At 44.7% G+C, this 27,463-nt stretch overlaps 1 protein-coding gene across 3 annotated transcripts in view; it reads right to left on the reverse strand.

Annotated features, from left to right (window-relative positions):
• MYOF (myoferlin) overlaps positions 1-27,463 on the reverse strand; it is a 152,592-nt gene that overhangs the window by 10,157 nt on the left and 114,972 nt on the right. For 2 of the 3 annotated variants that reach the window (XM_046654930.1, XM_046654929.1), the window contains 13 exons: positions 26,819-26,980; positions 24,676-24,841; positions 21,639-21,715; positions 18,198-18,209; positions 16,826-16,924; positions 15,137-15,262; positions 13,076-13,231; positions 12,506-12,597; positions 8,757-8,927; positions 7,896-8,044; positions 5,653-5,792; positions 3,337-3,425; positions 3,153-3,248 (listed from right to left, as the gene is read on the reverse strand). In XM_046654930.1, coding sequence (XP_046510886.1) covers positions 3,153-3,248; positions 3,337-3,425; positions 5,653-5,792; positions 7,896-8,044; positions 8,757-8,927; positions 12,506-12,597; positions 13,076-13,231; positions 15,137-15,262; positions 16,826-16,924; positions 18,198-18,209; positions 21,639-21,715; positions 24,676-24,841; positions 26,819-26,980 — 1,535 coding nt within the window. Of the gene's footprint in view, positions 1-3,152; positions 3,249-3,336; positions 3,426-5,652; positions 5,793-7,895; positions 8,045-8,756; positions 8,928-12,505; positions 12,598-13,075; positions 13,232-15,136; positions 15,263-16,825; positions 16,925-18,197; positions 18,210-19,686; positions 19,744-21,638; positions 21,716-24,675; positions 24,842-26,818; positions 26,981-27,463 lie in introns of all 3 variants that reach the window. The other variant, XM_046654931.1, reaches the window with a different exon arrangement.

Raw genomic sequence — 27,463 nt, forward strand, 5'->3', positions numbered from 1 at the left:
GGCAAACAAAACAGGCATCACTCAAGTGTCTTACAGCTTTCTTTTTTCATTATTCCTAAATTCACTATGATCATGCTAATGAGACTAGCAAGGGAGATGTCAACTGCTCTTTTCATACGCATATCTATGAAAATTCATTTCCATAAACAACTTAACATCTCAACTTTTGACATTTGAAAAGGTTCCTTTGCCTTGTGCTGGGCACATCACAGACCTGTTGAAGGAAGGAATGAGTGAATGTGCCCGGGAGGAAGTTGGCACATCTGCCTGCTATCGGGAAGACTCCTGGTTTGGAACCAGGGACGCTAGATTTTAGACCGGTAAAGTGGTAGAATGTGCAGTTCCCAACACTGGGCACACACTAGAATCACACTGGAATCAACTGGGGAGCTTTTAAAAATATTGCTGCCTGGACCCCACATATAGAGATTCTCGGTAGGAGGCAGGCCTGGCTGTGAACTTGCTCTGCCACTTGACTCTCTGAGCTTCGTCTCCCATCTGTAAAATGAGGTTAATTATACGTGCTCCCTTCACATGGTCCACAGGAGGACAGAATGAGATCACAGCTTAGAAGGGCCAGAGTGGGAAGGGGGAAATCCTAACTATGTTTACGATCATCTGCTACGAACCAGGCACTCAGCGTGCCTTATTTTATTCTTCCCAACTGTATAACTATCTCCACTTCATAGATGAGGAAACTGAGGCTCACAGAGGATATAGATCTTACACAAGGCCACATAGCCAGTAACGGACAGAATTAAGTAAAACTCCCAGGTCTGTCTGACTCCAGTGTCCAGGCCTGTTACTTAGCCTCAAAGGAGCATGGAGACAAGACAGTCATGTGCTAATATTAGGTCCTATTATTAGTAGTGGTATTAATATCTATCAACTACAATAGTTTTACTTTTTGCCTCTCAATTAACTGACTAGATAACTTTGTTGAAAGATTCCTTTTGACGATTAACTTTGAAGCTTTTGAACTAACTCACTGAAGAGAGTCCACATTCTGGTTAGGGCTCAGTGGCTTCACTTCCTGCCCATCCGCAAAAGTGTCACCATCATCCATCCACCCCTAGACTGCTCACCCTCTGCAGCTCCTCCCTCTCCTTCTTCATGGATCTTTTCACATTTAATTTTAAATATGAATCTTTTCACATTTTAATTTTAAAACAAGTTAACTACTCTAAGTGCATGTATTTGTGTACACATATGCATAACTTTGTATGTAATACCCACATGTGCGAAGTGCTGGGCATATTATTTATGCATTGCTCATCTGTTCACATATAGTATTTATATTTTAATTCCAAATATGACATGGTTCTTTAGGTTGCGTTTTATTCTTTGATTAGAGGAGTGTTTTTCTTGGTCCGGTACTACTTGAGTTTGTTTTCCTGATTTGAAAAAAGACAATGCTCATGATAGTCAAACAAATTTGCATGTATATAATTAGCTGGGATTAGTTTTCCTTGGGGAATGGTAATAAGATCGTGAAGTGAGAAAGGATAATGAAGAACTTGATGAAACATTCCCTGTTGACAGTGAACCTAAATGACAGTAATTATGTCTTTGACAAAGTTTTGATTGAAGGTCACTTGGGATCATAAGTGAAACTTTGTTCTCACTTTATGAATATATTAAATGTCAACAAGTCTTATCTTTTACATATCAAGGAACCAAACTCAGTCTCTGTGGAACAGTAATAATCCCAGCTAACATTCAAATAGTGTGATGGTTAATTTTACGTGTCAATGTGACTGGCCACGGGGTGCCCAGATTAAACGTTGTTTCTGGGTGTGTCTGTGAGGGCGTTTCTGGATGAGACTAGAATTTGAATTGGTGGACTCGGTAAGTAGACTGCTGTTCCCAGTGTGGGTGGGCATCATCCAATCTGTTGAGGTCCTGAATGGAACACAAGGCACAGGAAGATAGGAATCCACCCTTTTGTCTGCCTCATTGCTTGAACTAGGATATCTCATCTTCCCCTGACCTCAGACTGGGATTTACAGCATTGACCGACCGAGTTCTCAGGCCTTCGAACTCAGGCTGAATTACACCCCAGTTTTCCTGGGTCTCCAGCTTGCAGATGGCAGATTGTGGGACTTCTCAGCCTCCATAATCATGTGAGTCAATTCCTCATAAAAAATCTCTATCTATCTATCTATCTTTCTCTCTCTCTCTTTCTCTTTCTCTACATGCACACACACACAAATCTATCTCCTACTTGTTCTGTTTCTCTGGAGAACCCTAACCAATACACATAGTGTTTACTATCTGCCAGGCACTATCCTAAGTGCTCTGAGTAACTCAATCTTCTGACTTTCCCAGAGCAGTGGATAGTACCATTAACTCCATTTCACAGATGAGGAGCAGTGAGCTTACTAACTTGCCCAGCTAGTAGGGAAAGTACCAGGATTTCAACCCAGGCAGTTTGACTCCAGAGTCTGGCTTCTTAATCACTACGTCTTAATCACTTCTTAATTACTTCTGTCCTCAACATCTGTGGTCAAGGCATAACCAAAATTAACATCAACATGGATTATCTGGAAGTGAATTATGCAAGTAACAGAATAATGAACAACTATGACACTTTACACAGTGGACGCAGGCACTCAGTACATGTTGGCGGAATTAATGATTTAAAAAAAATCTGCTAACCATTTCTCTTTTCCATGGACATTAGCTGCTCGTAATAAAATATATATCGAAAGAGATTTTGGAAGCTTTACTTGTGTTTCTAAGGCTAGTTATTCAAGGTATCAAAAAGAAATAAAAAAGAACTGTTTGACTAAAAAGTCTCAGAAATAACAAATCTGCGCTAATAAACTGAACAAAGCCCACTTCCTTAAAAGCAAAATGAAGAAATATTTATCAGTTCTTATAGGCATTAGATACCTCTGCCCATTAACAAGATCCATACAAGTTTCTCTTTTCTTTCTGTTCTCTCTCCCTGGAGAGACAGGAGACAAACCCTGAAGTTTCCTAAGGAGATTGCATTAGTGACGTAAAATAGCTTCTGATAAGGAGGTTCCTCTTTATCTATGGAGGATCCAAGGATCCTGCAGTGAACACCTTCAATAATTAAAACTGATGAAAGAGAGAGTCTGTTTGATTGCCTGAGTTTGTCAAAGGCTCTTGCATGCTACCCTCACCCTTTGACATAGATGTCGCTCATTTCCTCTCCTGTGATGCTTTTCTCGTCCAAGATAACGTCCTTGGTGTTCCAGATGATCACACGCAGGTAGTATCTGAAAGGAGCACATTTTGAAGGTGTTTTCTTCTGTGGTCCTGAGCCAAGACCCCAGTCCAATATAAAAGGGTCTCAAGACTACTTACTTCTTGGCTTTCCGGGGTGTGATGTTGAAAGGAGGGCCTGGTGGCCCCAAACTCTTGGGAAAAACATCCACCCACATCTGAAGTTTTCCCTAAGTCATTCAAAAGTTGAAAGAGAAATGAAATTATATTATGGGTCGTACAGACTACAATTTTCTTTCATATTTCTTAAATGAAACTAGTCCTTTGGGCCTGCTAATTTATTACTCCACGTGGAAGGCCAAAACAATGGAGTAGAAGAATGAACCAAGGTGAATCTTACATCTTCAATGTCATGTATGCCACTCACTCCCCACTCTCATCCAGGAGTCTCTGATGGCTGCACATACCCACCTGTATTGTAGTCTGAGTCTCCCCTGGTTAATAACATGAAGGGTGTCTCGTTGCTAACACAACACCTAACACACGCACAAACACACAGACTCATACACACAAACATGTTCACACACAAACACACTCACACATAGAAACACACACCCTCCTACACCAACTTAAAGTTGGGACCTTCATCTTCAGAACAGTTCTCACGCTGTCACTCTAGTCGTCATCACATTGCCTACTTGATATCGGTCCCAGTTTGTGACACCCAAGGGTTTCTCCACTTACTCAAGACAGAAAATCAAAATAATATAAATGGCATTTAATTTTGTAAAAGAAAAACTTACAACATAGCACTTTCTAAGGAGAGACTCAAACAATGACAAGGACATCACTGTTACCCAAAGTTGAGGACTCCCTGCCATTGGCTCGCTAGTGCCAACCACTTGGGAGGAGGCTTGCAGAAGAGGGAGGGTGAAAGCCTAGACTGACACATGTGCCACCATCTTGGTGAGGCCCCACTCAGGTCTTTGCCACAGACCAGGTCCATCTATCTAACTGGAGTGTTTTTCCAGACAGGCTAGGAATGCCATTAACAAACTATATCAACCATATGAACCAATTTAAATTCCTCACACTGTTTTTGGATATTCTGTAGACTCTGCCTTCATAACAAAAACAGACTGGTCTTTAAGAAGGTTGCCAAGGAAACCACTAGATTGGCTTTCTAATGCATTGTGATCAAAATGAACTGGAGCTCTTGAAAAGGGATATATTTTACTGTGATCCTGACTCTCTTCCAACTAATCTCTAGGGCTCAAGGTTCTACAACACATCAAGCACACTGCAGAACATTAGGCAACGAGGTGTCTCCTGAGACCCAGCCACAGTGTGTCCAGTGTGGTAGGTGGAGGTGATGGGGGGTGGGAGGGCCTGTGGATTCCCAGGGAGAAATCTTCCTCGCCTGTGATTTCTCAAGATGTTATTCAATTGAGGGGTGAGAAGGGAGAGAGGAGGAGGAATGGGCTCTTTGGGGAAAGGAAGAATAATAAGACAAGAAAGAAATGAAAATGTGAAACAGAATAAAAGCAAGAAGTGAGTGACAAAATAATCTAACAAGCCCAGGCCACTTATGGCTGCTTTTCAGAGATAAGCTTGTCCGTGGTTCTGCTGTCAGTGTCAACAATATTTGCATCCATCAGATTAATATTTCTTAATGTGTGATTTCCTAGCTACTGACATCAGAACACTTCCAGGTCACTTATTAAAAATTCAGATTCCCGGCCCCATCCCAGACCTACTGAATTTGAATCCTTGTAGGCACGGCCTAGGAATCTTCATTATAACAAGCTTCCACACGTTTTATTTTGTCATTTGCCATGTCTCTCTGCACTTCTCTGGAAACTGCTCTCCAGCTTCTAGGAACAGACCCTTCCATATCACTGTCCATATGGTCTTTGTGATGAGCCATCTTGTGCTCAGGGAAGAGCCATCTTCTTCCCTGGCTCTTTGTTCTTAGATGGCACTGCCTCACCGGCCAAGCACAACTGCTTCCCCAGGCCCTGCCCTCCTGGCTACAGCCAAATGGTCCAGTGGTGGACAATGGAGCCAACTTGGGGCAACCAACCCTTTCCACGTTTGGAAGTAGATGGGGTTACATTATAAGATAAACGACTCTAAAACTGGCTGCAATATTCTGACACATGGGAAGGTGATCACAGGAAGAGTGCAGACTAAAGCAGACTCATAGATAAGGGACAGGAGAGATCCTGGTCCAAGTTTGTTCTGAGTCATAGTCACTCTCCTGTCTGGATTTAGTGAGTTACCTGAAAAGTCTTACAATAAATTCCCCTTCGGGATGAAGCAAATTTGAGTTTCATTTCTATTTCTGGTGTATCTAAAAGTATTCAAAAGGGATAAAAAGAGGCAAATCTGTGTTAGCAATTGCCACTGTGTCTGGGGTGTGGATGACAGATCTTCACAGGTGGAGAGCCCCTGTACCTGGGAAATGTTGGGCTGGAAGGTGCTGTGCAAAGTCCTTGTTTCCACATGTTCAGGGACCAGCCCCTGAGTCCTGAGGATGTGAAGGGCAAGGCGCTCGTCAGGGGCCCCCAGGTGCTGGTGCAGGACTTTGTTGGCTTCTGCAATAGGAAACAGCATTGAGACAGGGATGGGCATGAGGAACAGTTCAAGCACATTGCCCTGGGGGCCTTGCAGCACTTCGTCTAAGACTTTGCAAAATGGTCAGGCAGTGCCACCGCGCAAACGTCAACTTGTGAAGCAGTCATTGTTAGAAAGAGCTTCTGACCAGGTGCCCTGCCCCAACCAGGCTCACACCCGATTTGTGGGCTGCCAATAGCAAAGGGACCAGAACACACCAGAACGTGTGAGTGAGAGCAGCCTGTGTTTACTTTGGTGGCAGAAGCTCACAGCCAGACTCTGTTTCCCAGACTCCCTCGTAGGTAGGTGTGGTTATACAACCAAGTTAGGCTAGAATATAACGTAGTGGAAGTGACATGAGTGTCCCTTCTAGACCTGGCACATAAAACCCTCTCAAGTAGGATCCTCCGTGTGCCTCTCTCTTCTGGATGCAGAAGAAAACAGCAACCTTTGATGTCTGAGCTGAAGAACAGCAGGGCTATAAGATGGGAGGGCCTGAGTCCACAAAGCATTGCTTAGAAGAGGGCCACCGACCTGTAGGAATACCTGTTTTGAATTTCTGAGAAATAAACTTTGATTGCGTTAAGCCACTGAAATTTGTAAGTTCAACTGTCATAGCAGTTAGCATCACTGTGGCATTTTAAAAACAGAACTCCCAAATTCTCTGACACTCCTCCCATTGAGAGGTGGGTCTATGTCCTCTCCTTTTGAGTCTGGAGACATATTTAACCACAAAAGAAAGGATGCTGTGTGACTTCTGAGGCTAGGCATGAAAGGCACTCAGCCTCTGCCTGGTCCTCTTGGGGCACTTGCTCTGCAGGAAACCATACACCATGTGAGGAGCCTGGACATCCAGAGATTGCCCTCTTGGAGAGGTCTGAATAGGTGCCCTGGTTGTCAGCCCCAGCTGAGTTCCCAGCCAAGAGCCAGCATTAACCGCCCGCTGCGTGTGTGAGCCATTTGGACATCCAGTTCAGCTGAGCCTTGGATGACTGTAGCCCCAGCCGACATCTGACAGCAGCCAACCACATGAGCCACTCAAGTGAGAACTGCCCAGTCGAGTCCTTCCTGAATTCCTAACTCACAAAACTGAGAGCAAAACAAAATGGCATCTTCAGCTGCTAAGTTCTGGGGTGATTTGTTATGTAACAACAGTAACTGGAACAATCTTCGTGACTGATACAACTTTTTGGGGTGTTGTTTGATTTTCTGGGGTACTCTTATCCACGAGGCCATGTTACTTGCCAGTTTATTCCCAATCCCTTTCATAAATTCTCATGTTAACAGCAGCATCAACATTTCTTAAACATCTAATCATCCTTGATACTGACTAAGTCCTCTTCAAAGGGAAAGACAAAATATAGTTCCTTACAGTGTCAAGAATAAACAGCCGAGGGTCAGGAAGCACTTTCATTCCTGTGCGTCTTTGCTCAGCTTTCTCTGGATATCCCATGCACCCTCAAGGCCAGCTCCACTGCCACCCCCTCTGGGAAGCCCTCCCTCCATACAAAACACTAAATTATACCATAGCTTTTACCTCTGTTAAGCGTATTTCACCCCCTGTCATTGTGCAGCTAGCTGTTTATGTGTCAGGACAGGTTATATTATAAATTACTGCTTGGGAAAGAGCAAGACCCCAACCTCGGACAGGAGCCAGACGTGAACTTAGCAGATTCTTTGAACCAACCCCCAGCATCCCTGAGCCTTCTCTGAGAAAGGCTGGAAGAATGATGGAATAAACTTGGATGAGAAATTTTTGCACCACCACGTGAGCACTTTTGAGCTGATTATGCGTTACATAGAAATTAGTTAATCACTAGAACTTTGCGTTCAAAGCTCAAACGGCTATGACCTAAAAAGGTCAAGTGAAACATAAGACAGACAAGAAAATGTGTCCACGTTGACACTTGACATGACAGCCAAACTCTACTACAATGGGGCTTTTGTTAGACAGTCATGTGTTCGGAGACCCCGTGGTATAATTAGGGTACTGCTCTGCCCATATCCCTCCCCAAAGCAAGTCCAGCAGATAAATGAGTCGCTATACTTTGTAAGCAGCTTGCAATACATGGCAACGTGCTTACCAAATTCATCCAGACTGTAGTCTTGTCCTCCATATCTGATTCTATTTCCATTTTCAGAAAGGACAGGTGGTGGGAAGCCTTTGAATCTGGCTACATTTTGAAGCAACTGTGTTGGTCTCAATTGATCTCGCCAGGTATTCACTCCAGAACTGTGAATAAATCCCACATCTGGAGTCACTGTAGGGCACACCGGCTCTTGCATTCACACATACGTACTCACATAGTTATGTAATGAGGGGGCGGGGGACGTGCTCTAAACTGTGGCCTTTGACTAGAAATCGATTTCAGAGGACTAAAAGCCACAATCATCTTGGCCTCAGCTGACTGATCCTTTTCCTCCCTCAATTTTCTCCTCTGTAAAAACTAGGAGTTTCACTGAGATGACTGTAATCATAACAGGTGAACTCGTAAACTAGAAATCGCAAGCTGTGTCTCATTCGATGCTGTAGAATGACACCGTAGACCACTCAGGGGAAGAGGGACATCACAAAATTGATCAACCTGTGGGGAGGGGCAGGGAATTCCTGCCATCAAACACTGCCAGCTCTCAGTCCCTGGTTTCAAGGAATGGGCCTCCAAGAACAGGAGCGAGGGCACTGGTTCTCCGAGGACTGCCACCTATGCCATCCCCACAGAGCACTGCACTACTCCAGGGGTCAGTGTGAACGGCGCCCCCTGGAGTTGGGCAATGCTACGGCCCTGATTCTCCCTAAGGCAATTATGCTATTAAAAGCAGTCTACATCTGACTCAAAGAAGCAGTGGCTCAGTGAAGACAGGCCCTGAGGTAGGAAGCCAAAGCTTCCCCAGGTATTACAGTCAGATGGAACAAACTGTCTACATTTATGGCCAAAGCAACTTACACACAGTACTGCTCAGGGATGCCGCAATGGGACCCAAACCGGGAAAGGAATCGGTTCTCCAGGTCAATAATCGTTTCTCCCACTTTTTCATCACGGGTCAGGGTGTCGTAATCATAGACAGAAATTTTCAGATCTTTTTCTTGAGGTAGGTAGCAGCTCAGTTCATACATTCTAAATAAACAAAAGCGAGGTTAGAATCACCACGATCCCGTCCGGGCATCTCAGAAACACCAGGGCTCTGTGCACAGAGTCCCCAGGCAGTGGCTCTGGCTCCTGGAGGAGAACATCACGACTTAGGAGAACCAGGTGGGAGGCAGTGGGTGGGAGGACTTGATAAGTAGTACATATTAGTAAAAAGAACAACAAGAGATTATACACTTGCTCAGGAGAAGATCGTGGGCTTTAAATACCTAAGTTCGAATCCCAGCTCTGCTGCTAACCAGCTGTGGGACCCTAGGCCAGTTACTTAACCTCTCTGTGTTCAGTTTTCTCATTTATAAAATGGTGATAATAATACCTGCCATCTCGTGTTGTTATCAGGGTCAAGTGAAGAAATGTTTAGAAAGCATTTGGCATGAGTGCTCAAAACCCAATAACCATAATAATAATAATTATTGTTAATTATAATATTATTAACATTATTATCACATGCCTATTAGCTGGGGCACCCAGGCATCTCTACAAGCTGGGAGATTAGTAAGGCACCAGCACCCTGATTTCCAGCCCCCTTTCTCTGCTCCAACTATGTTCCCTCCTCTGCCTCCACAGAGATCACTCCCCATGGAACATCTCTGACTCACCCCACAGGAGCACAGCGGGCTGGGGGTGGGGGATGTGATTGAAATGAACCAACACAGCGAGATGTGCAGGGTGCCAAGAAGGCTCCCCGCCTCCTCCCGGACCCTCCGGGTGTGCCACTGGTTCTTGAAGGCTTTTTTATAGAATCTATATTCAAATGCAAACCCTTCTGAGATAAAGAACCAAACAGCACTTTCTGTAGCGGGTGAGCAATGGGGAGCAGGCTCTGAGAGGGTGATAAACTGAAAGCACGAGCTCCAGATGGGCGGGGTTTGGTTCTGTATTTGCCCCGTCCACACAGGTACGGGTCCCCTAGTAGGTGCTCAATAAATTTTGTTGATGGAAAACTGTGAGAGGCCTCTCCCCTCCCTCCTCCCTGTGCCTCCTCCCCTTCTCCTTGCACTCTGGCGTGTGGATTGGTTCCTGCCCTAACAGCCAGGAAGGTTCATCCATTTGAGCAGAAGGCTGTGCACCAATGGGGCTCTGGAGAAGAGCTCCCAGGAAGTCTCCTAGACAAAACTCAGCAACTTCTGTAGACTGCTGCAGCCGGGCGGGGGCCTGCAAGGGGCAGGTAGCCAGACGAGGAAAGGTGTTTGAATCACGACCAGGTGTGAAGCACTGTATCCGCACGTGCCCCATAACACCACAATTCCAATACTGGATTCCAAGGGATAGGTAACACAAGTCCTTTGAGAAAAAGAATTCTTTGGTAAAGCAAGGTTGAGAACCACTTCTTTGGGAGTTCCTCTGGACAAACTAAAGGCTCTGAGAAGTCCTGCAGTTATTATCTTTTTTAATCCAGGTGCCTTGATTTGAAGAAGAAATACTTCTTTTCTTGGAACACCAATTAACATCTCATGGAAGACACAGATATTCCGTTGAAGGTGATCTGGAGGATGCTATGATGTGACAGGAACGCACTGAACAGTGGCCGAGCACATAGGAATTTTGCCCTTTCCTGAATTCTTCTCCCAGAATTCCTGAGAGTCTCGCTGAGAAGAAAGTCCCCGCCTAAGACTGAGGCCAGGGACCAGAGGTTGCAGAGTCGGCATCTCTTGGCTCCACCCTGCTGGACGGGGGAAGTCTGCAGGCACGCCAGACAGGGATTGGCTGAGCAGAGGCTGACAGCATCACTTCCTCCCAGGGTGGCTTCGAGCAAGACTTTTCCTGCCACTTAATTAAGCTTGTGCTTGGCTCCTCTGAGACAAGCGATTCAGACAGAGCCGCCTTTCTCTGTTAAAAGCTGGCGTTCCCCGCTTCCCCGTCTCCCTCACGCGGAGCCCTCCTTCCTGCCCTGCGTGCCTTTTCCTGTCTAGACCTCAGGGCTGGATCAGCGGAAGGAAAGGAAAACGATCATCTTGCCGTGCCAGAGGATTACTTCCACTCCCCGGCCCGGCACGCGGCCTTGGGCTGCTCAGCACAGAGGGTGTGCACGTGTGCGGCTGTGTGTGTGTGCATGCGTGTATGTGCCTGGGAGCTGAGTGAGCGTGAGGTCCCCAGTGCACATGTGTTATGGGGTGTGAGAATGTGTAGGGGAGAACAGAGTGTGCAAACCCGAGAGAGTTTTTCGAGTGACAAAGACTTTGGGGTGTGTGTGTGTGCATGCCTGCATGCACACATGAGAGAAAGAAACAATGCTTAAGCGCGCAAACCAACAAACATGAGTAGAGAAGAGGATGGGAGAGATAATGAAGCCAGAAATTAACAAACAGCCCACACATCAAACAAGAACAAAGTATTTCCCCGGTCGGCAAGATTCTGGGGGAAAAAAAACACTGTTCTCACAAAGATTCTGTACAAAGAACATTTTTCTACAGGTGATGACGGCTGTGCCATGAATATGAAGCATTACCAAGGGTACTGGAAAAGCCTGGGGCTTGGAGTCAGGAATTTCTACCTAAATCTTGGCTCCATCGTGTGCTGGCTCTGTCGGCGCAGCTCCCGGTGCCCTGTTTCCCCCACCTGTCAAGTGGGGCTGCTCATCCCTGTCCCACCCGGCTGCTAGGTTTGACACAGAGATGCAAATCCAACGGTGGCAGCCACAAAGAGCGCAGTGTGGAAACCACACCGACGCTGGAGTCAGATGGCCACGGTGTGAATCCTGACTCTGCCTCTGCCAGCTGGGCACATTGGGCTCTGATTCTCTCTGTGCCTCAGTTTTCTCTGTTGTAAAATGAGGGTAGCAATAGCCCCTCAGAGTTGTGAGATTTTTGAGATGTTTTACATAAACAACTCAGCATAGTGCCTTAACACAGTAAGAGCTAGTAAACCTTAGCTTTTCTTAAATATGGACACAGTTTATAGCTGAAAAATGCTGGTCCTGTTTAGAAGTCAGTTGGGTTTGCCTTACCCTTAAGAAGGTTCTGAGGACATCAATGGAACAGCCCAGAAACAAGTCTAAAGTGTCAATGATGAAGAAAATAATGCTATTTTAAGAATCTTCGGGAACAGAAGACAGAAGGAGCAGGACATTTTGACTCCATCACTTTTGGTCTCCTTCTCTGTATTGATAGCAGAGTCAATAACACACTCACTGGATCAAAATGATGGAATCAAAACACCCCAGAAAACAGAGCCCACACTGCAGTCAGGGAGTGAGAAGCACCATGTCACCTCAGTTATGTCACTGCGTCTCCTGCTTGTCTAGAACCCACAGTCTTAGTGGCCTCCTGGGCCTTGGACCACCCATGCCCCCAGGTCTCAGGGCAACCCTCTCTCAGAGGAGCCCGTCTCATGACTTGGTTTTGTTTTCTTCATGGCACCTTTTACTTCCGTGAAATTCTTTTATTTGTGCATATACATCTGTATTACCTGCTCCGCTGACTAGAATTCTTGTCTAATTCATAGTCACAGTCTCGGGACCCAGAGCAGAGCCTGGCACCTATCACATCCTTAATATATAGTCCGTGAAAAAAAATGATTGACAGAAAAACGTTTAGCATGTACGTTACCTGCCGAAAACTGGGTTGAGAGTGTTGGGAATGTAGTGGTCTCGATCTTCAATTACTTTTTTTCCCAGTGTTATTTTTATATAAGGGTCACACTGTGGGGACAAAACAGATGTCAGGTTACGTCATCGTGGGGGTGCAAGTTTAAGCCAGTTTCTGGGAAAGACTCAGGTGTGCCTCCACACCCACTCCCAAACGGATAGAAAGGTGGTGGCCGTGGCCCCCGCAAGCCTCAGCCGAGGTCTGAGCAGTGCTTTCCTCTCGGAGGCACACAGCCAGCGCCCCTGAGAGAAGCCTGTGGGGTGAAGAGGTGGTGGCAGGGAGGGACCAAGGAGCAAATCTCCTCCAAGGTCTCATCTGTAAAATGAGAAGGGTGAACCAGAGCAGCCAAAGCCCCCTTCAATCTCTTAGATAAATCCCCGCTGGGACAATCCTCCAGAATACATTGTTTTGATAGAGTATCTTTCCCCCAGTGAGATAACAGATGCCCCAAAAGAAAGAACATGACAATTACTGTGGCTGATGACTATAATTATCTTGCTACAGGAGAAGGCCCCACACCCAAACTCTTACCAGACCATTGTTGTCCTGGGGCTGAAGCTCTAAGCCTCGAACAATGTAAATCCTAACCGTGCATTCCTGTGGGATGCTGTCAGGTAATTCCCGAAACTGCCTGGGAGGGGCCGGCACACTGGGGTCATCCGGCAGAGAGTAGATTCTAAAGGAGCCCTAGGAGAGAGACACACAGATGACTCACAGGGTCCATGGGGACCTGGGCAGAGGGCTTCTGGGCAGTCCCTCCTCCCCCAGGATACACCAGCACAGCCACAGGGGCTGTGGGATTGGGAGACGAAGGGCTGCCTTTTGTGAAAGAAACAACATATATTGCAATTTGCATGTTTCCAGTAGGGAGAGTTAAATGATGATAAAGTAATTAGTTAATAGATCACAGGGGAGAAGAAAGGGCAGAGCAGAAGCAGGGAGACCAGGCAAAAATCTAGGCAAGAGATGGAGGTGGCTTGGACCAATATAGGGCAAAGGAGGCGGCGAGAAGGAGCTAAATTCAGCATACATTTTGAAGATAGGAATAAAGGTAGTTATTTTTTACACCCAATAAAGTACTAGGGGTGATTTCCCTTTCCTTGCACCCCCCCGTGAACCCCCTCCCACTCCTGCTCCCAGGCAAACTCCTATGCATCCTTCAGGTCTCAGCTGAAAGGTGTCACTTCTTCCAGGAAACCTTCCTGACTGTCCTGGGTTGGGTGTGTCTCCTACAGGCTCTCCTCTAACCCTGCATGCATCCCTGCTGCAGAACTGACCTCTGTGGTGTAACTGTGTATTTATTGTCTATATTCCTCACTAGAGTGTGAGATTCCTGAGGGCAGGAATTATGTCTTGTTCATCACTCTATCTCCAGGACCTAACACAGGTCCGGGCGTGTAGCAGGGGCACGATAAATGTTTTTTGAATGAATGAGCCATTGGACCAGCTTGAGAGGCCATATATTTTATCTTGAAACCAGCTTAAGTACAGGAGAAAGCACTAAAGTTGATTCAGAACACGTGGGTCTTAGTTCCATCTACCTTCATTCAGTAAAGCAGCATGAAGTAAGCACCTACTATGTGCCGGGCACTGAGGACCCAAAAGTGAACTCAAGGAGCCCAGTCTGGCACAGGGATGTTAAGTAGGCTGGACTCTCATGCTGTCTTTGATTGCTTGGTGGGGAGCTGTAATGAGAAGGATTTTGAGACCACATGTAGGGTATAATCCTCTTATCGATTAATAATGTCTGCTATTGGCAAACGATTAGAAAGGGGCAGCAATCTGCCATGGATTTGCCAACTGTGCTTGGAGGGAAGGGCAGTCATGAAAGCAGATACTTCAGTGTGAGAGGTGCTCTAACAGCACCGGAACCCAGACCTGTGGGAGCCTAGAGCAGGAGTGAGTCACTTGGCCAGAGCAATCAGGGATTCACAAAGAATGTGACATTTGAGCTGGCGCTTAAAAGAATGAGTAGGAGTTGGTCAGACCACAAAGAGGGAAGGAAGGGCATCTAGGGAAGGAAGAAGAGCCTATACCAAGGCTCCGAGTTGTGAGAGGACAGGTGTGTTTGGGGCTTGCGTGAGGTCCTCCTGAGCAGGAGGGCGCAGTGGCACAGGAGGCAAGTAGCTTGTGACAGGCGGGCTCCACCTTAGGAAGGGGTTGAGACTTGAGCTGGTGGAAACCCAAGCGATGTCTTTAAGCAGTCAAGAAACATGATCAGATATGGGGATGGAAGATGGACTGGAGTGGAACAAGAAAGGTGGCAAGGACCATCAGTTGGGAAGTTGCTGCAATGGTCCTGCTGAAAGCCTGGAAGGGGCAGTGGGCAAGCAGAGGGGAACCGGATCTTGGAGAGGCTGAATCTATAGGAATCAAGACTGGGTGGCATGAGCAGGGAGAAAGAAAGATACTGAGAATGGCTTTGAGTGTCCTACTCCTGATCCCATTGCCCTTTTTCTCACTAACACCTTCTAACATCCTTCAGATGTCAGAGGACATGTCCCTGCCCCAGAAGTTGGTTGTCCTTTAGCCTAGGTCTATAAGGAAGATAAAGATGGATTTTAAACAGGGCAAACACTCACAGTTACTCACCTTAAACTCTCCTACCACAGAAGGATCTTCATTCTCATCTGATTTGCCTCGATACAGCTTGAAAGTATCTGAGAAGTCTGTCAGGCCCTCAAATTCCATTACATCCTCCAGTTCACAATCATATATCTGAAAACCATCAACAGATTCTTAATTTCTCATTAAAATACAGATAGAGTCTAAAAGATCAGAAAGACTGACAACACCAAATGGGCATGGGGATGTGGACGGGCAACTGGAACTCTCTCATTGCTGGCAGGAGGGTAGAATAATACAATCACTTTGGAAAAATGTCTGGCAGTTTCTTATAGAGTTAAATACACACCCATTCTATGATACAGAAATTGCATTCCCAGGTATTCATCCAAGAGAAATGAAAGCATTTCCACAGGGTACAAGAATGACCATAGCAGCTTCATCATCAGGAGAATGGATAAATAAACTGTGGTATATCCACACAATGGAATACCACTCAGCAACAAAAAGGGACACATTAAGGTACATATGACAACATGATGGATCTCAAAAGTCCTGTGTTGGGCTAAAGAAGCCAGACACACACAAAATACACACTGTATGAGTCCATTTATATGAAGCATAAAAACAGGCAAAACCAACCTATGGTGATGAACTTGTGGGGAACTGACTGGAAAGCAGTACAGAGGAGTTTTCTGTGGTGTTGGAAATGTTCTTTGCCTTATTTGGGTGGTGGTTTACATAGGTGTATACAATTATCAAAACTCATAGAATGGATTACTTTATTGTATGCAAATTATACCTCCATAAAAAACTAGAAGAAGAGGAGGAAGACAAAGAGGAAGGATGAGAAGGAGGGAAGAAAGGAGGGAAGGAAGGAGGGAAGGAAGGAGGGAAAGAGGGAGGGAGAGAGGGAGGATGGACTGTGGGACTGATCCACTGGACCAGTTTGATCATTTTTCTAGATTAGTGGTTCTTTACATGCCAATGTTTCTTAAACTGCATTGAGACGTTATGAAGTAACAGGAAAGGATGTGAGTTTTTTCTACTTTGGTGGGGAAAATCATTTTAATGGCTTGATATTTCTCATTTTAAAGATTTTTTTCTACTAGGCAGTATTTTGAAAACTTTATCATTTGCTTCTGCTTGAGTGCAATACAGCCTGAAAAACTTGAGGAACAACTGGAAAACTCAAAGCATTAGCAGAAAGATCACAGAGAGCCTGGCCTGGCTAGATCAATAGCTTGTCCTCCTCCTGGACACACACGCCCGCGGTTGTGATTGTATGCTGCGTATATGTAACAGAATCAACTTTTCAGCTAGTGAAACTGATGCCCATTCAGACAACAGAATGAGCATGTTGACATTTCATACTGTTCTGCAAGAGCCCAGTGGCTTTTAGGTCTCTGTGAGTCAAACTGGACAACCGTTACCCTAATTATAGTGTCGTGCCAACCCATTCCCAACCATCTTCCAGATGCCCCCAAGCCTCAAAGTGGCAGTCATGTAACCATAAATCAACAGCTGTCCTCAAGCCCCTGGAATCTTGGCAAAGCCAAAATCTATGGCAAGAAGGCTCTCCAGGAAGCCAGAGGTGCTTCTGGCCCCTCCCAATCAGCACCCCCATCAGATCTTCTAAGTCTTCTACTTAGCTCTGCCTATGGCCAGTTTTAATGAGTGTTTTTCCCCCACCCACAGCACCACAGGCCCAGGTACCTTGAGTTTGGAATAGCCTTTCTGAATATATTGTCCACATTTTTCAAGTTCCCCCGTGGAAGCATAAAATTTACTCCACCAGTCAACAATTTCTTCCTCCTAAAGAAAGACACATCAAAATGGAAAAATCTTTAGTGATGACCTGGATTTCCAATCAGTGCAGGAAAACTCACATGTAACAGGTAAGAGAAATAGGTACTTCTGAACCTGAAACAGGCAAGCTTACATAGCTTTTGTTTAGATGCATGATGGATAAAGCATTCACGATTCTTCCACCTAGAAGCTGGAGATGAAACGATCACTCTCGGTCAATGAAATGTGCTTGGCTTTAATGCCTACAGCTATACCAGATGTTTTCTTATATCCTATAGACACAATTTATTCATTTGTCTGTTTTTACTTTTTTATCCTGTTGACTTGATATTTACATACATAAATAAATTAAAATAAAACTTCCAATATATGTTTTCTACTATTTCATTTCCTTAGCCCTGTTAGCCAGCAATGCAATGTAAAACAAAGCTGACTGAGCTAAGAGTTGGAAAAACTGGTTTTAATTCAAGCCCCATCCTTCACATTATAAGCCATACCCTTATGTTACAAGCCGTACTGTTTGGTTGGGCAAGTTGTTGAACATCTCTAAGCATCAATTTCTTATCCACTGAATAGGATAATAACCCTATCTGTCTCCATTTATCTCAGAGAGGTTTTTTGTTTTTTTTTTTTAAATCAAATACGATCATTAGGAGAAAGAGTTTTGAAAATGATAAAATGTGAAACCAAAGTAGGGATGCATTATGCTTTATTTAGACCATGGCTCCCAACCTATCCTTGGAGATTCTAACTCAATCAGCCTGGGGTGAGTCCTGGGCACCCAGTATGCTTTCCCAAGTTCCCTGGGTGATTCCCATGAGCAGCCAGTGTTGAGGACCTCTGGTTCAGATGGTGGTTCATGGTTGAGCAGAAGCGACAGCATATCAGAGTTACTTGTGGAACATTTCCAAACTGCAGAAGGCTGTAGTTTATAGAAGGTCGCTATAACTCCCTCTCAGATTTAAAACAAGGATAGAGCTTCACCAGACCCACCCAATGTTTGTTTTACTCTACCTGGGAAAGAGTGATGTTGCCAAAAATACAGTGTCACCTGTATTATAGCCTCCTATTCAGTCTGGGGGAAGGAAGAGGGAACACTTAAGAAAAGCTATTTCTTACCTGTGTGTAACATATTTATGTACACACAAACACACAGAGTTATTTCCCCTTTATGAGTTAGTAACCCAATCCTGGATTAAAAAACTAAATTTCTTTACATATCACCTATAGGCAGAAAATATACGAATCTTAAATCTAGCAAAGTGTGTACAATAGTTACCTTTTCTGTCAGCTGCTCATCACATGTATAGGCAGGAAGAGGGCAAACCATGTAACAGGTCACATGGATATGGAGATCCCATGAGCATTAAGTTTAAAGAGAAAGAGAGAAGGAGAAATTATTTTTCATGCATGCTTTGTATTATCAACATTTAGAAGGATTATTTAAATTATTCAACTTAAGATGATCTCATAATGAAATATACTTTATTGGTTTCTTCTCTGAAAATGTGCAAGAGTTACAAACAGTATTAAAATGAAAGGCTCAGAGGGAGCCACCCATGTCCCATGTGTTCAATGGAGTTAGACAATCTCATTAACTGCCAGCACCATGGTGGTCATAGGGGTCGGGGGTGGGGGGGCCAGGGGTGGTGCAGCTGCTCATCTCCCTGTCCCAAACCTTTCATTCCATTTAGCTCCTAAAGCATATCCCCAACTTGGCCTAATTCTCACCCCTTCAAAAATTCTTGTCACAAGATGTTTACGTCTAACATGACCACAATATCATCATGTGGGTACCTTTTCTTGGTTTTTCCCCATGCCCACACTATAGCACCAAATACATATCTATTCACCAAAGTTGTTCTAAGATGTCAAGTTTCTCCTTGGCCAAATCCTTCCATTTGAGTTTTTGCATGGAGAATCCACCCTGGTCTCAGGGCACATCCAGGAGAAGAGAGAATGCAGAGCTAGGATGGTGGGGTGTGCGTTCTCTCTTGGTATCTGCTGGAACATTAGGCAAACTCGCCCTCAGCGGTGGTTTGGACCCCCTTTCTGAAATCCTAACTTCAAGTTCATTTCTAATGTGAGGAGAGAACAACTCCTCACTAGAGGCACTCCCTGCGGCTGCTGTTGGGGCGGCCCTGGGGCTTCTTCTGTAAGAGCCCCTTGGTATTCTCTGGATTGACTTTTGTTCAGCACACAGAATTGCCAGGAGAGGCAGAGAGGCAGATAGAGGTAAGAATTCTTTCTATTAGATTCATACCAAAGTGAGATTAAAAGTTAAAACATTGCAGCCAAAGTGAGATTTTGGAGAGAGGGATTTCATGCCAAAAGTGCTTTCACATTCTGGATTGTTCCTGAATTCAGATTTTGAGAGTCTGTTTATTCACATCCATTTCCAGCTATTTGAAATTATTTCAAAGAAAAAATAGCTAATGATTTAAAAAGTATTATTCAAAACAAGTTGCTGACTTTAAAATTTAGGATTTGCATGGGAGAACTTATTTACACCTGCTTGCTCATTAGTTCACGCAGAAAGGTAACAGAAGTAACTTGCTTTATTATATCCAATATTGAACTTGCAATGGGAACCAAATCATTAACTGGCACAGAAGATTTTCCCCCTAGGCTTAAAAACTTAAAACCATCACATTTGTTTAAAGACCACCTTTCACTCCAAAATCTCCTAATAGAAAGAATCAGAAAGGAGAATGCGAGTCTTTAGATGGAGGTCCCCGCAGTCCCAGGCATATTCTTATCATACATACATGCACTGTCGTTGGAGAAGTCATTTTGCTGAGTGCTGTTGACATGCTGCTTAAGCACTGGAATTGGAAGGTAATTGTTGAAATGGCCATGTCCGAATGTTCATGTTGTCTGGCTAGCACTTACCAATCTGCCCCAGATACTTATTTCTCACTTTCCTTGTGGTAGTGCTGAGCCCATTTGTTAAGAGGTCCCACAGTCATCACAGGATAATGGTGTGGGTTTCTGTGAGCGTGAGACTGTCACTCGAAGCCACAGCCTCCAGCTCCCATCAATAGCACAGTTTTGACCCAGTCCTTCAATTTACATATAAAAGGCTTGAATTGAGTTAGTGGTAATAGATGTACATCACACACATCACATGTACATATAACACATGCATATCACATGCATACATGTATATCACATGCATGTATGTGTAACACTACAGGTACAGGACATCAGCAAGCTGGTTATTGGCTCTTTTTCCAAAGCTCAACTTTGCTCATTTGACTTTGCATAGATGTGCGCTGTCTTCCCTGATGAACAAGTGGAATCAGTTTTTTAGAGGAGATTCCAATCAAGACAGTGTACGTCAACTGAGTGTTAGGAGAGCAAGCTGATTAAAGTCACTTATAATACAGTGGGATACTACCCACCGATGACCGATGACCGATACTACCGGCCCCAATCCTGCTGGATTGCAATTTAAATTCTATGATGCAAACTGAACTTTCACAATGTGTTGCTACAGCAGTCGAGTCATCTCTTAACTATTGTTAAGGAATGAATGACAATGGCGGCATAGATTGACTTTATTCTTCTTCTTAATCCCCCATATCTAGGGCTACCAAGTACACAGCAGGCAAGAATAAGAACTGATTGACAATGGGAGGTAGGAAAGCTGGAGGCAAATTATGGAGCATGATCTTAAACTGCCTTTTTCCAGAGCAGTTGTGAAAATGTACATAAAGGATCTTAAGTATATTACACTTAAATTCTCCCTAGGCTACTACTGCTTTATTGGGAATATTTGGGGTGTTGACAAAGTGAACATAGTAGTTTTGCAAATTTGATACTGTCATTTGTGACTGTCGAGGATTCCCGGGGAACAGAATCAAACACATTGCTACATACTGCTGGCTGAGAAGACCACATTTAATATGGTCCAATTGTCAGTGAGTTTAATGCAGTGGGAAAGCAGTGGATTTTTTTAAAGGCACTGTTTATGGACATAACACATTAAAGCACAATCATGTGCATTTTGGGGCCAGCTTGCACATTAAAACATGCTGTGAAAGTCCATCATAAATGCCAACAGAAGAAAGGGGATGTTTGATGATTTCTTTTTTCTAGGCTGAGATATTTTCTTTTCCTTCCTTCTTGTAAAATTGGCTGGAATGGCTTTAAAATAGGGTCCTGAGTGAGCATTTCCACCAATATCTTGAATATAAAACCACAGCGAATATAAAAATCAGGGATATTCCATACACCAACAAATAGGGCCATTAAAAATCCATGACCCTTCTGTTTCATGTAGGGAAAAAACTGCCGTGCTATGTGCATCCCTCTTCTGAATGTGCAATGCTATAAATTTGCTCCTGAAATTGCTCTTTCTAGCAAATGACATCACTCAGACTGTCCACATCAATGGTTCGCAGTCCTGCTTGCCCAGTAGAATCACTTGGGGAGATTTTAAAATATACTGACATCTGGGTCTCTCTCCTTCTTGGAGGGTGGAGCATGGGCCTGGGGTATTATTTTAAGTATCTTGGGTGACAGGGTAGAGGATGTTAGGCCACATAATGTCATCATAACTATTGATGAGTGCAAGATTCAGATTCTTTCTTTCAATAAATTGGTTTGATTATTATTATTTTAATTGCATTGAATGGGTATTTGGCTGAATTCACCCACTGCTTAGGCACCTGGAAGATAAAACTGACATTATCCAGCGATCAGTCCCGAAGCCTACCTTCGAAGCCAGTAATGGTTTGGTGTCTTCTATTTCAATAATGACATCCCGGATGGGTGGGGTAGACATAAAGGAGGCTGCAAGACAAGTAATTTCTTACTCTAAGATATTTACAAAAATACAGTGTTGAACAGTCTACTCCAAGTTCAAGTTTAACAGCCACAGAATGGATGGTAGAGTTTACCCTGGACACTCACTGGAATGGAGAGGACCACACCCAAATGTAGAAAATAATCCAATAATTTATCACTTTTCCCAAAATACGATGTGGTTTTAGACATTTTTGTCTAAATGGCCCATTTTTCTTTTGTTTTGGACAATTAGCCCAGTATCTATACATAGAAAGTGCTCAAAAAAGAACCATTGATTGTGTCAATACACAACTTTAGAGGATGCAGGGGTGGGGTGGGGGTACCTATGTCTAAAGAAGCCTCCTTTTCATGGAATCTGTTCTAAGACACAAAAAAGCAAAGCAGGGTGAACAGCTGCACACTCAGTTCCGAAGCTGCAGCGGCTCATTTAGCCCTCGTTCTCACAGTGTATGCAGAGGGAGAAGGCACACGCTCTGGCTTTATACAACTCCCAGAGTATTCAAGGCTTTGGATTAGGGAGTTAGAGCAAGGGCTCAGGAGTAGCCCCAGGGCTTGCCACGTCTTGTTCAGCTAAAAGGGGTGCGAAAGCTTCAGCCTGGGGTGGGATGGGGGTGAGAGGTACGTCTCCCCTTTATGGAAGAAGGCATCAGGCAGTCAGACATTCAACAGGGGGCTAGAATCCAGACAGAACAAACTCTGCCAAGCCAAAAGAACTTTCTGTTTAATCCATGGAGGCAGTTGACGTATAGGACATAAAGGAGGGGAGGGAAGACATTTTTTAGGCACCTATCATGTGCCAGGCAGTGAATTAAGCCCTTTACATACATCTCATTTAATCTCTTAACAATCGTGTACAGTATGTGCCCTTATCCCCATTATAAAGATTAAAAAACTGAGGCTAAGAGAAAGCCAGTCACTTGCTTTAGATTAAATAATTAGTAGAAAATGGAAGTAAACAATCTAGCTCTGTCTGACCCCAAAGCCTGTGTTTTAACCATCATGCCAGCACCCAGAGCAGAGTAGATGCTCCATAAATGTGAGAGAAATGAGGAGAGGGACATTGGGGAGGCCGACATCAGGGGAGACTGACATTTACTGAGCGTCTATGACATGCAAGTTGCTAGGCTAGGTCATTGTATATCCACACGGCACCCCCAGATCTACTAGCAGCCTCCATGCTTCCAAGATAGCACCCCCACAACTCCTGACAGCTGCAACCCAGAATGTGACAGCCAGATGGGCAGGCATGCGGGAACACAATTGTATGCAAGTCCTTCAGATATTCTCCACTTTACCTCCTCGTGTAAACAAGGCCTCAGGGACAGAGGAAAAAGCTATTCTGTGTGCTTCCAACATTAGGTCAAACAAGTACATTCCTCAACTCTGACCCTGTCATTGGTTTTAAGAAAGTACCAGATTGATCTAAAGTAATAGATTCTGGTCTTGGGAACATTATCCTCCCCCCACCCTATACTTCTCAAGGATTTTCCTCTTCAAGGGGTTCCATGAAGGCTTGGCCACACTTCACATTAATGACATAGAATCACTAACCAAGGAGGCCTCTGCCCAACCGACCCGTGACCGACAGACACACACAAGTTCATGCAAGGGATTCTGGGGCCAGAGAAAGTCTGCAACATTTGTAATGATTTCACATATTTGTGTCAAACTACTTTCTCTCATAAACGCAGTAGGAAAAACGCTAGCAAAATGGTTTCTCTCCATTTAGCAACCCCAAATAAAACAATGCCTGCCGTTATATTCATCCTTGTTGTTATAAAAATGTTGCCATTTTAGGCACCATCAATTCAGCACAAGATGCTTTGCATGGGAAATTTATGGATAAACACATGCAGGGTTTTGCTCAAGTGTGACTGGATTTTATCTTCTCCTCTTTTCTGAATCAGGGATACAGGATGCTCAGACCCACACAGCAGATGAGTTTCAGAGGCTCTGTAAAATCAACACCAAACCTTATGGAAGATTTAAAAAAATGGGTTAGCGGCACAGCCGCTTAAATAGAAGACAGCTGTTCCAGTTTTGTGGCAACCAACCATCAGCCGAATGAGGGTGTGCCAGTTCTCCACGGGGTCTAATCTCACGAGGCCAGGGGCCCTGGGATCTGTTCATGGATAGGACCCAGTCCCCAGCGCCTAACACAGTCCCTGGCACATGGCAAGCTAAAGACAACCTATTATTGAATGGACAATAGCAAAATGCTACTCCTCAGTTATTATTTATTATGGAACTCTAAGGTAAGTATTATGCTCTGCTCTGTCATTTACTTATGAATTATGTGACCTAAGGCAAGTTATTTAAACTCAGCAGGTGGCACTTTTTCCTTGATGGATAACAAATAAAATCTTTCAAATGACATCATAACAATGCTGTGATGCAGTAATAAGGTGGGACAACTGATGGAAAGCAATTTGAAACAAAAATCCTCCGTTCCTTCAGTGCTCATGGGGGCTCCTGTATTTCCCCATCAAAATATTTATCACACTGGACTGCCATCACCCATTTGCTTGTTTGTCTTCCCTGCTGGGCTCTATGAAAAGTTCATGAAGCACTTCATGTTTCCTAAAAAGAAGTCTTATCTTCATCCAGGAGTGGGAAAGGAGTCTTACGTTCATCCAGGAGCGGGAAAGGAGTCTTATGTTCATCCAGGAGCGGGAAAGGAGTCTTATGTTCATCCAGGAGTGGGATACTTCCGAAGGTAATAGCTCGAGCGTTGGCTCTCCCCAAAAGGAGGCCGGGATTCATGTCTAGCTCTGTCGCTTACTAACTATATTACCTTGGGATAGTTACACAGCTCACTGTAAGTCAAACTGTTTCCTCATTTGCAAAATCTGGACAATGAATGCTTACCTTGGGAAAGTTTGTGAAGATTAATTCAGATCACGCATGAGAAGTCCCAAAATGTTATTTATGGACTTGCAGTTTACCTTTTAGCTGTGGCACAATATCCTCCTTTCCTGCGTAAGGGTCGCAGCGAAAGCGGTCCAGGTGCTCGATGGTGCACTGCCCGACGACGGGCTTCCGCCCAAACTGCCTGTGGTCAATGACCTTGATCACCAGCGGAGGCATGTACAACTCCTCCTTGGGCAAGAACTGGGGATCACAGAGGTAAGTGTCACTTCTCTGTACAAAACTCAACAAGGGCAGCTTTGCCAATAAACTCCCCCAAAGGGACCAACGCAGACTCGTTTTGCCCATTTGGCGCAGCCCAAGGGACTCATAGTAAATAGTTCCGTCAACTTACGGGCTAGGCAAGCAGCATGGTGTTAGGGCATGGGGCCTGAGCCCACCCCTGAGATCAAATCCCAGCTCTGCCATTAGGAGCCACATGACCTTAGGGAACTTTCTCTGGGCCAGTTAGTGCCTCGGTAATACTGGGGTTGTTGAATTAATATACATGAAGTGCTTAGAATAGTACCTTAGTAGCTGGCTCTGCTCTGTAACAGGATGTGGAAGGAGCATTTAGTTAGAATTAGTTAGAATTTAGAAATGATTGAGATAAAACTGAAACTTCACGGGAAATAACTGTGGTTTGGGAGTCTCTTAGCCCTGGAAGTTCAGTGCCACATGGGATGCTCATTCTTTCTTGACTCCTCCTGGTTCCTCCACGTGGAATTGGGTAGCCTTGGTGACACTGTCTAATTGGGGAATCATGGACTGCTCCCAGGGCCTGCCTGGGAAGCGGTTCAGGTGAATTTCCACCTCTGGCCTTGCACAAGAATAGAACCTGGGGTCGACTGAGTGGCTTTCCTCAAGCCCCAAGCTAGAAGCTGCTGACTAAGGCTAGATTCTAGACTAGGACTTGGGAGGCGGAGAAGGGGTCGGGGATTGGACAAGGATGGGTGGAGGGGCCCAGGAGCCACCACTTTGGGATTCTGGCTGGGAGGGTGCAGGTGGTGCTCCATCTGCACCATTGCAGGGTGAAGAACATGGGCTTTGGAGTAGGAGGGACCTAAGTCCAAACTCCGGCCACCCACTTGCTAGCTGTGTCCCCTTGTGTAAATCACTTAACTTCTCGGTTTCCCCCAAAGTGGGCCTAAGAGGAGTGAAAATGCCTCCCTGCAGGGTTGCAGTCAAGTCTAAATGCAGGGAGCATGAATGCTGCTGGCGCCAAGCTGTAGCTGCTGCTGTGGCGTCGACAGAGCCATTGCAGCACAGAAGGTCTGGCCTGCACTCACTGCGGGACGTGGACAAGGTGCTTCCCCTCTCTAGACCTCGGTTTCCTCATCCGTCAAAGGGGAAGTTGATCCACAAGACCCTAGAGGTCAAGAGCAGTGCACTGGAGACACTGAGGGCAGGAAAATGACCAGGGTAGGGAAAGGAATGGGAAGTTTCTCGGCCTCCTACTCTTTCAACATGAGGAAACATGTTTATTTTTAACTCTTTTATACAGTAGAGTAAAAGAGAAGAATTTTCTTTTTTGAAAAGTTAAGGATTTAACTACCTTAAAAATGGAAAGACTAGGTGACCTGTTCTTGCTCCAAAGTATTATGGGGTCTATGATGGAGAATGGTGAACTGGATATGATGCTGTCACTAATGACCAGAGAGTAAGTCAATGGAACAAAGTGGATGCCACCCCAGGGGCACCCGGAGGAGGGACACAGTCACAGGCTATTAGGGCATGACCCCATCACCCCATATAGTTCCTCTGCAGCTGCCCTTCCCAGCCAGCCAGTCCCTATCCAGAGGGTTCTGGTCCACGCACACCTGCAAGGACATGACTGAGGGTTAATATTGCACCCCCAAGGGGATTGACCAAGAGCCTGTAACAGACAGCTGAATAGATGGCAAGTTTATTGGAGAAATACACTGGTATTGCTCATCAAAATTTCTGTGTCACTGGGGTTGTCTGAAGCTGTAAGAAACCTTCACTACAGTTTGAGAACCTAGGGAGGAAAAATCACGGACGAGCTAAATACAAGGCAGGGTTTTTCTATTTGTTGTCAGACTTTGGAAAGATATAAGCTACACAGGTGTATGTGAGTGGGTGCGATTATATATATTCATGTTTCAAGTAAAATTCAGCTACTCAACACACATGGACTCTTACAAAGTCTTGATTCCATACCACTTTCATGTAGAGAACGGAACTTGGAAAGTTGGGTGTCTTCTTAAGGTTTTTGATCACCACTGATTCTACCCTTTCCCCTCCACACTCCACAATGAGACTGGGGGATGTGACAGACGCCATCTGGTAGTTCTTCATATTTCTTAAGCCCCAAGCTAGAATCTAAGAAAACAATGTAAAGAGAAGGGAAGCAAATCCAACATATTAAAAATAATATCCAAGAGGAAAAATTCTTTCTTAATAACTGGTAAATTCTTTAAGATTGACTTGTGTAGATTTGCTAAACTCTCTGAGACTGTTATCCTAGAAAGCCTGCAGGTCATCCAGAGAGAGTGGTTTACCTCCTTCCTTCTTCTGCCCGAGCAGTAAAAAGCAGAGCCTGAAGAGCGCAGGAATTGAATCTTGGCTCTGTGAACTCTGGCAAGTTCCTAACCTGTATGTCTCATCTACAAATAGGACTGAGACTATTATCTATCACAGGGTTATTTTAACGATTAAGCGTAAACTTCCTAACACAGTGTCTGACATGCAAGCATTAAAACATGATAGCTGTTGTTTAAAGCCATATGCCTCAGTCTCTGGGAACTCTTGGCAAGACTGCCTGTAAATGGAAATCTCGACTTAACAGTTGCTTGACTGGACAAA

This window comes from Equus quagga, chromosome 2 (genome assembly GCF_021613505.1).
Source record: "Equus quagga isolate Etosha38 chromosome 2, UCLA_HA_Equagga_1.0, whole genome shotgun sequence".
Taxonomy (NCBI): Eukaryota; Metazoa; Chordata; class Mammalia; order Perissodactyla; family Equidae; genus Equus; species Equus quagga.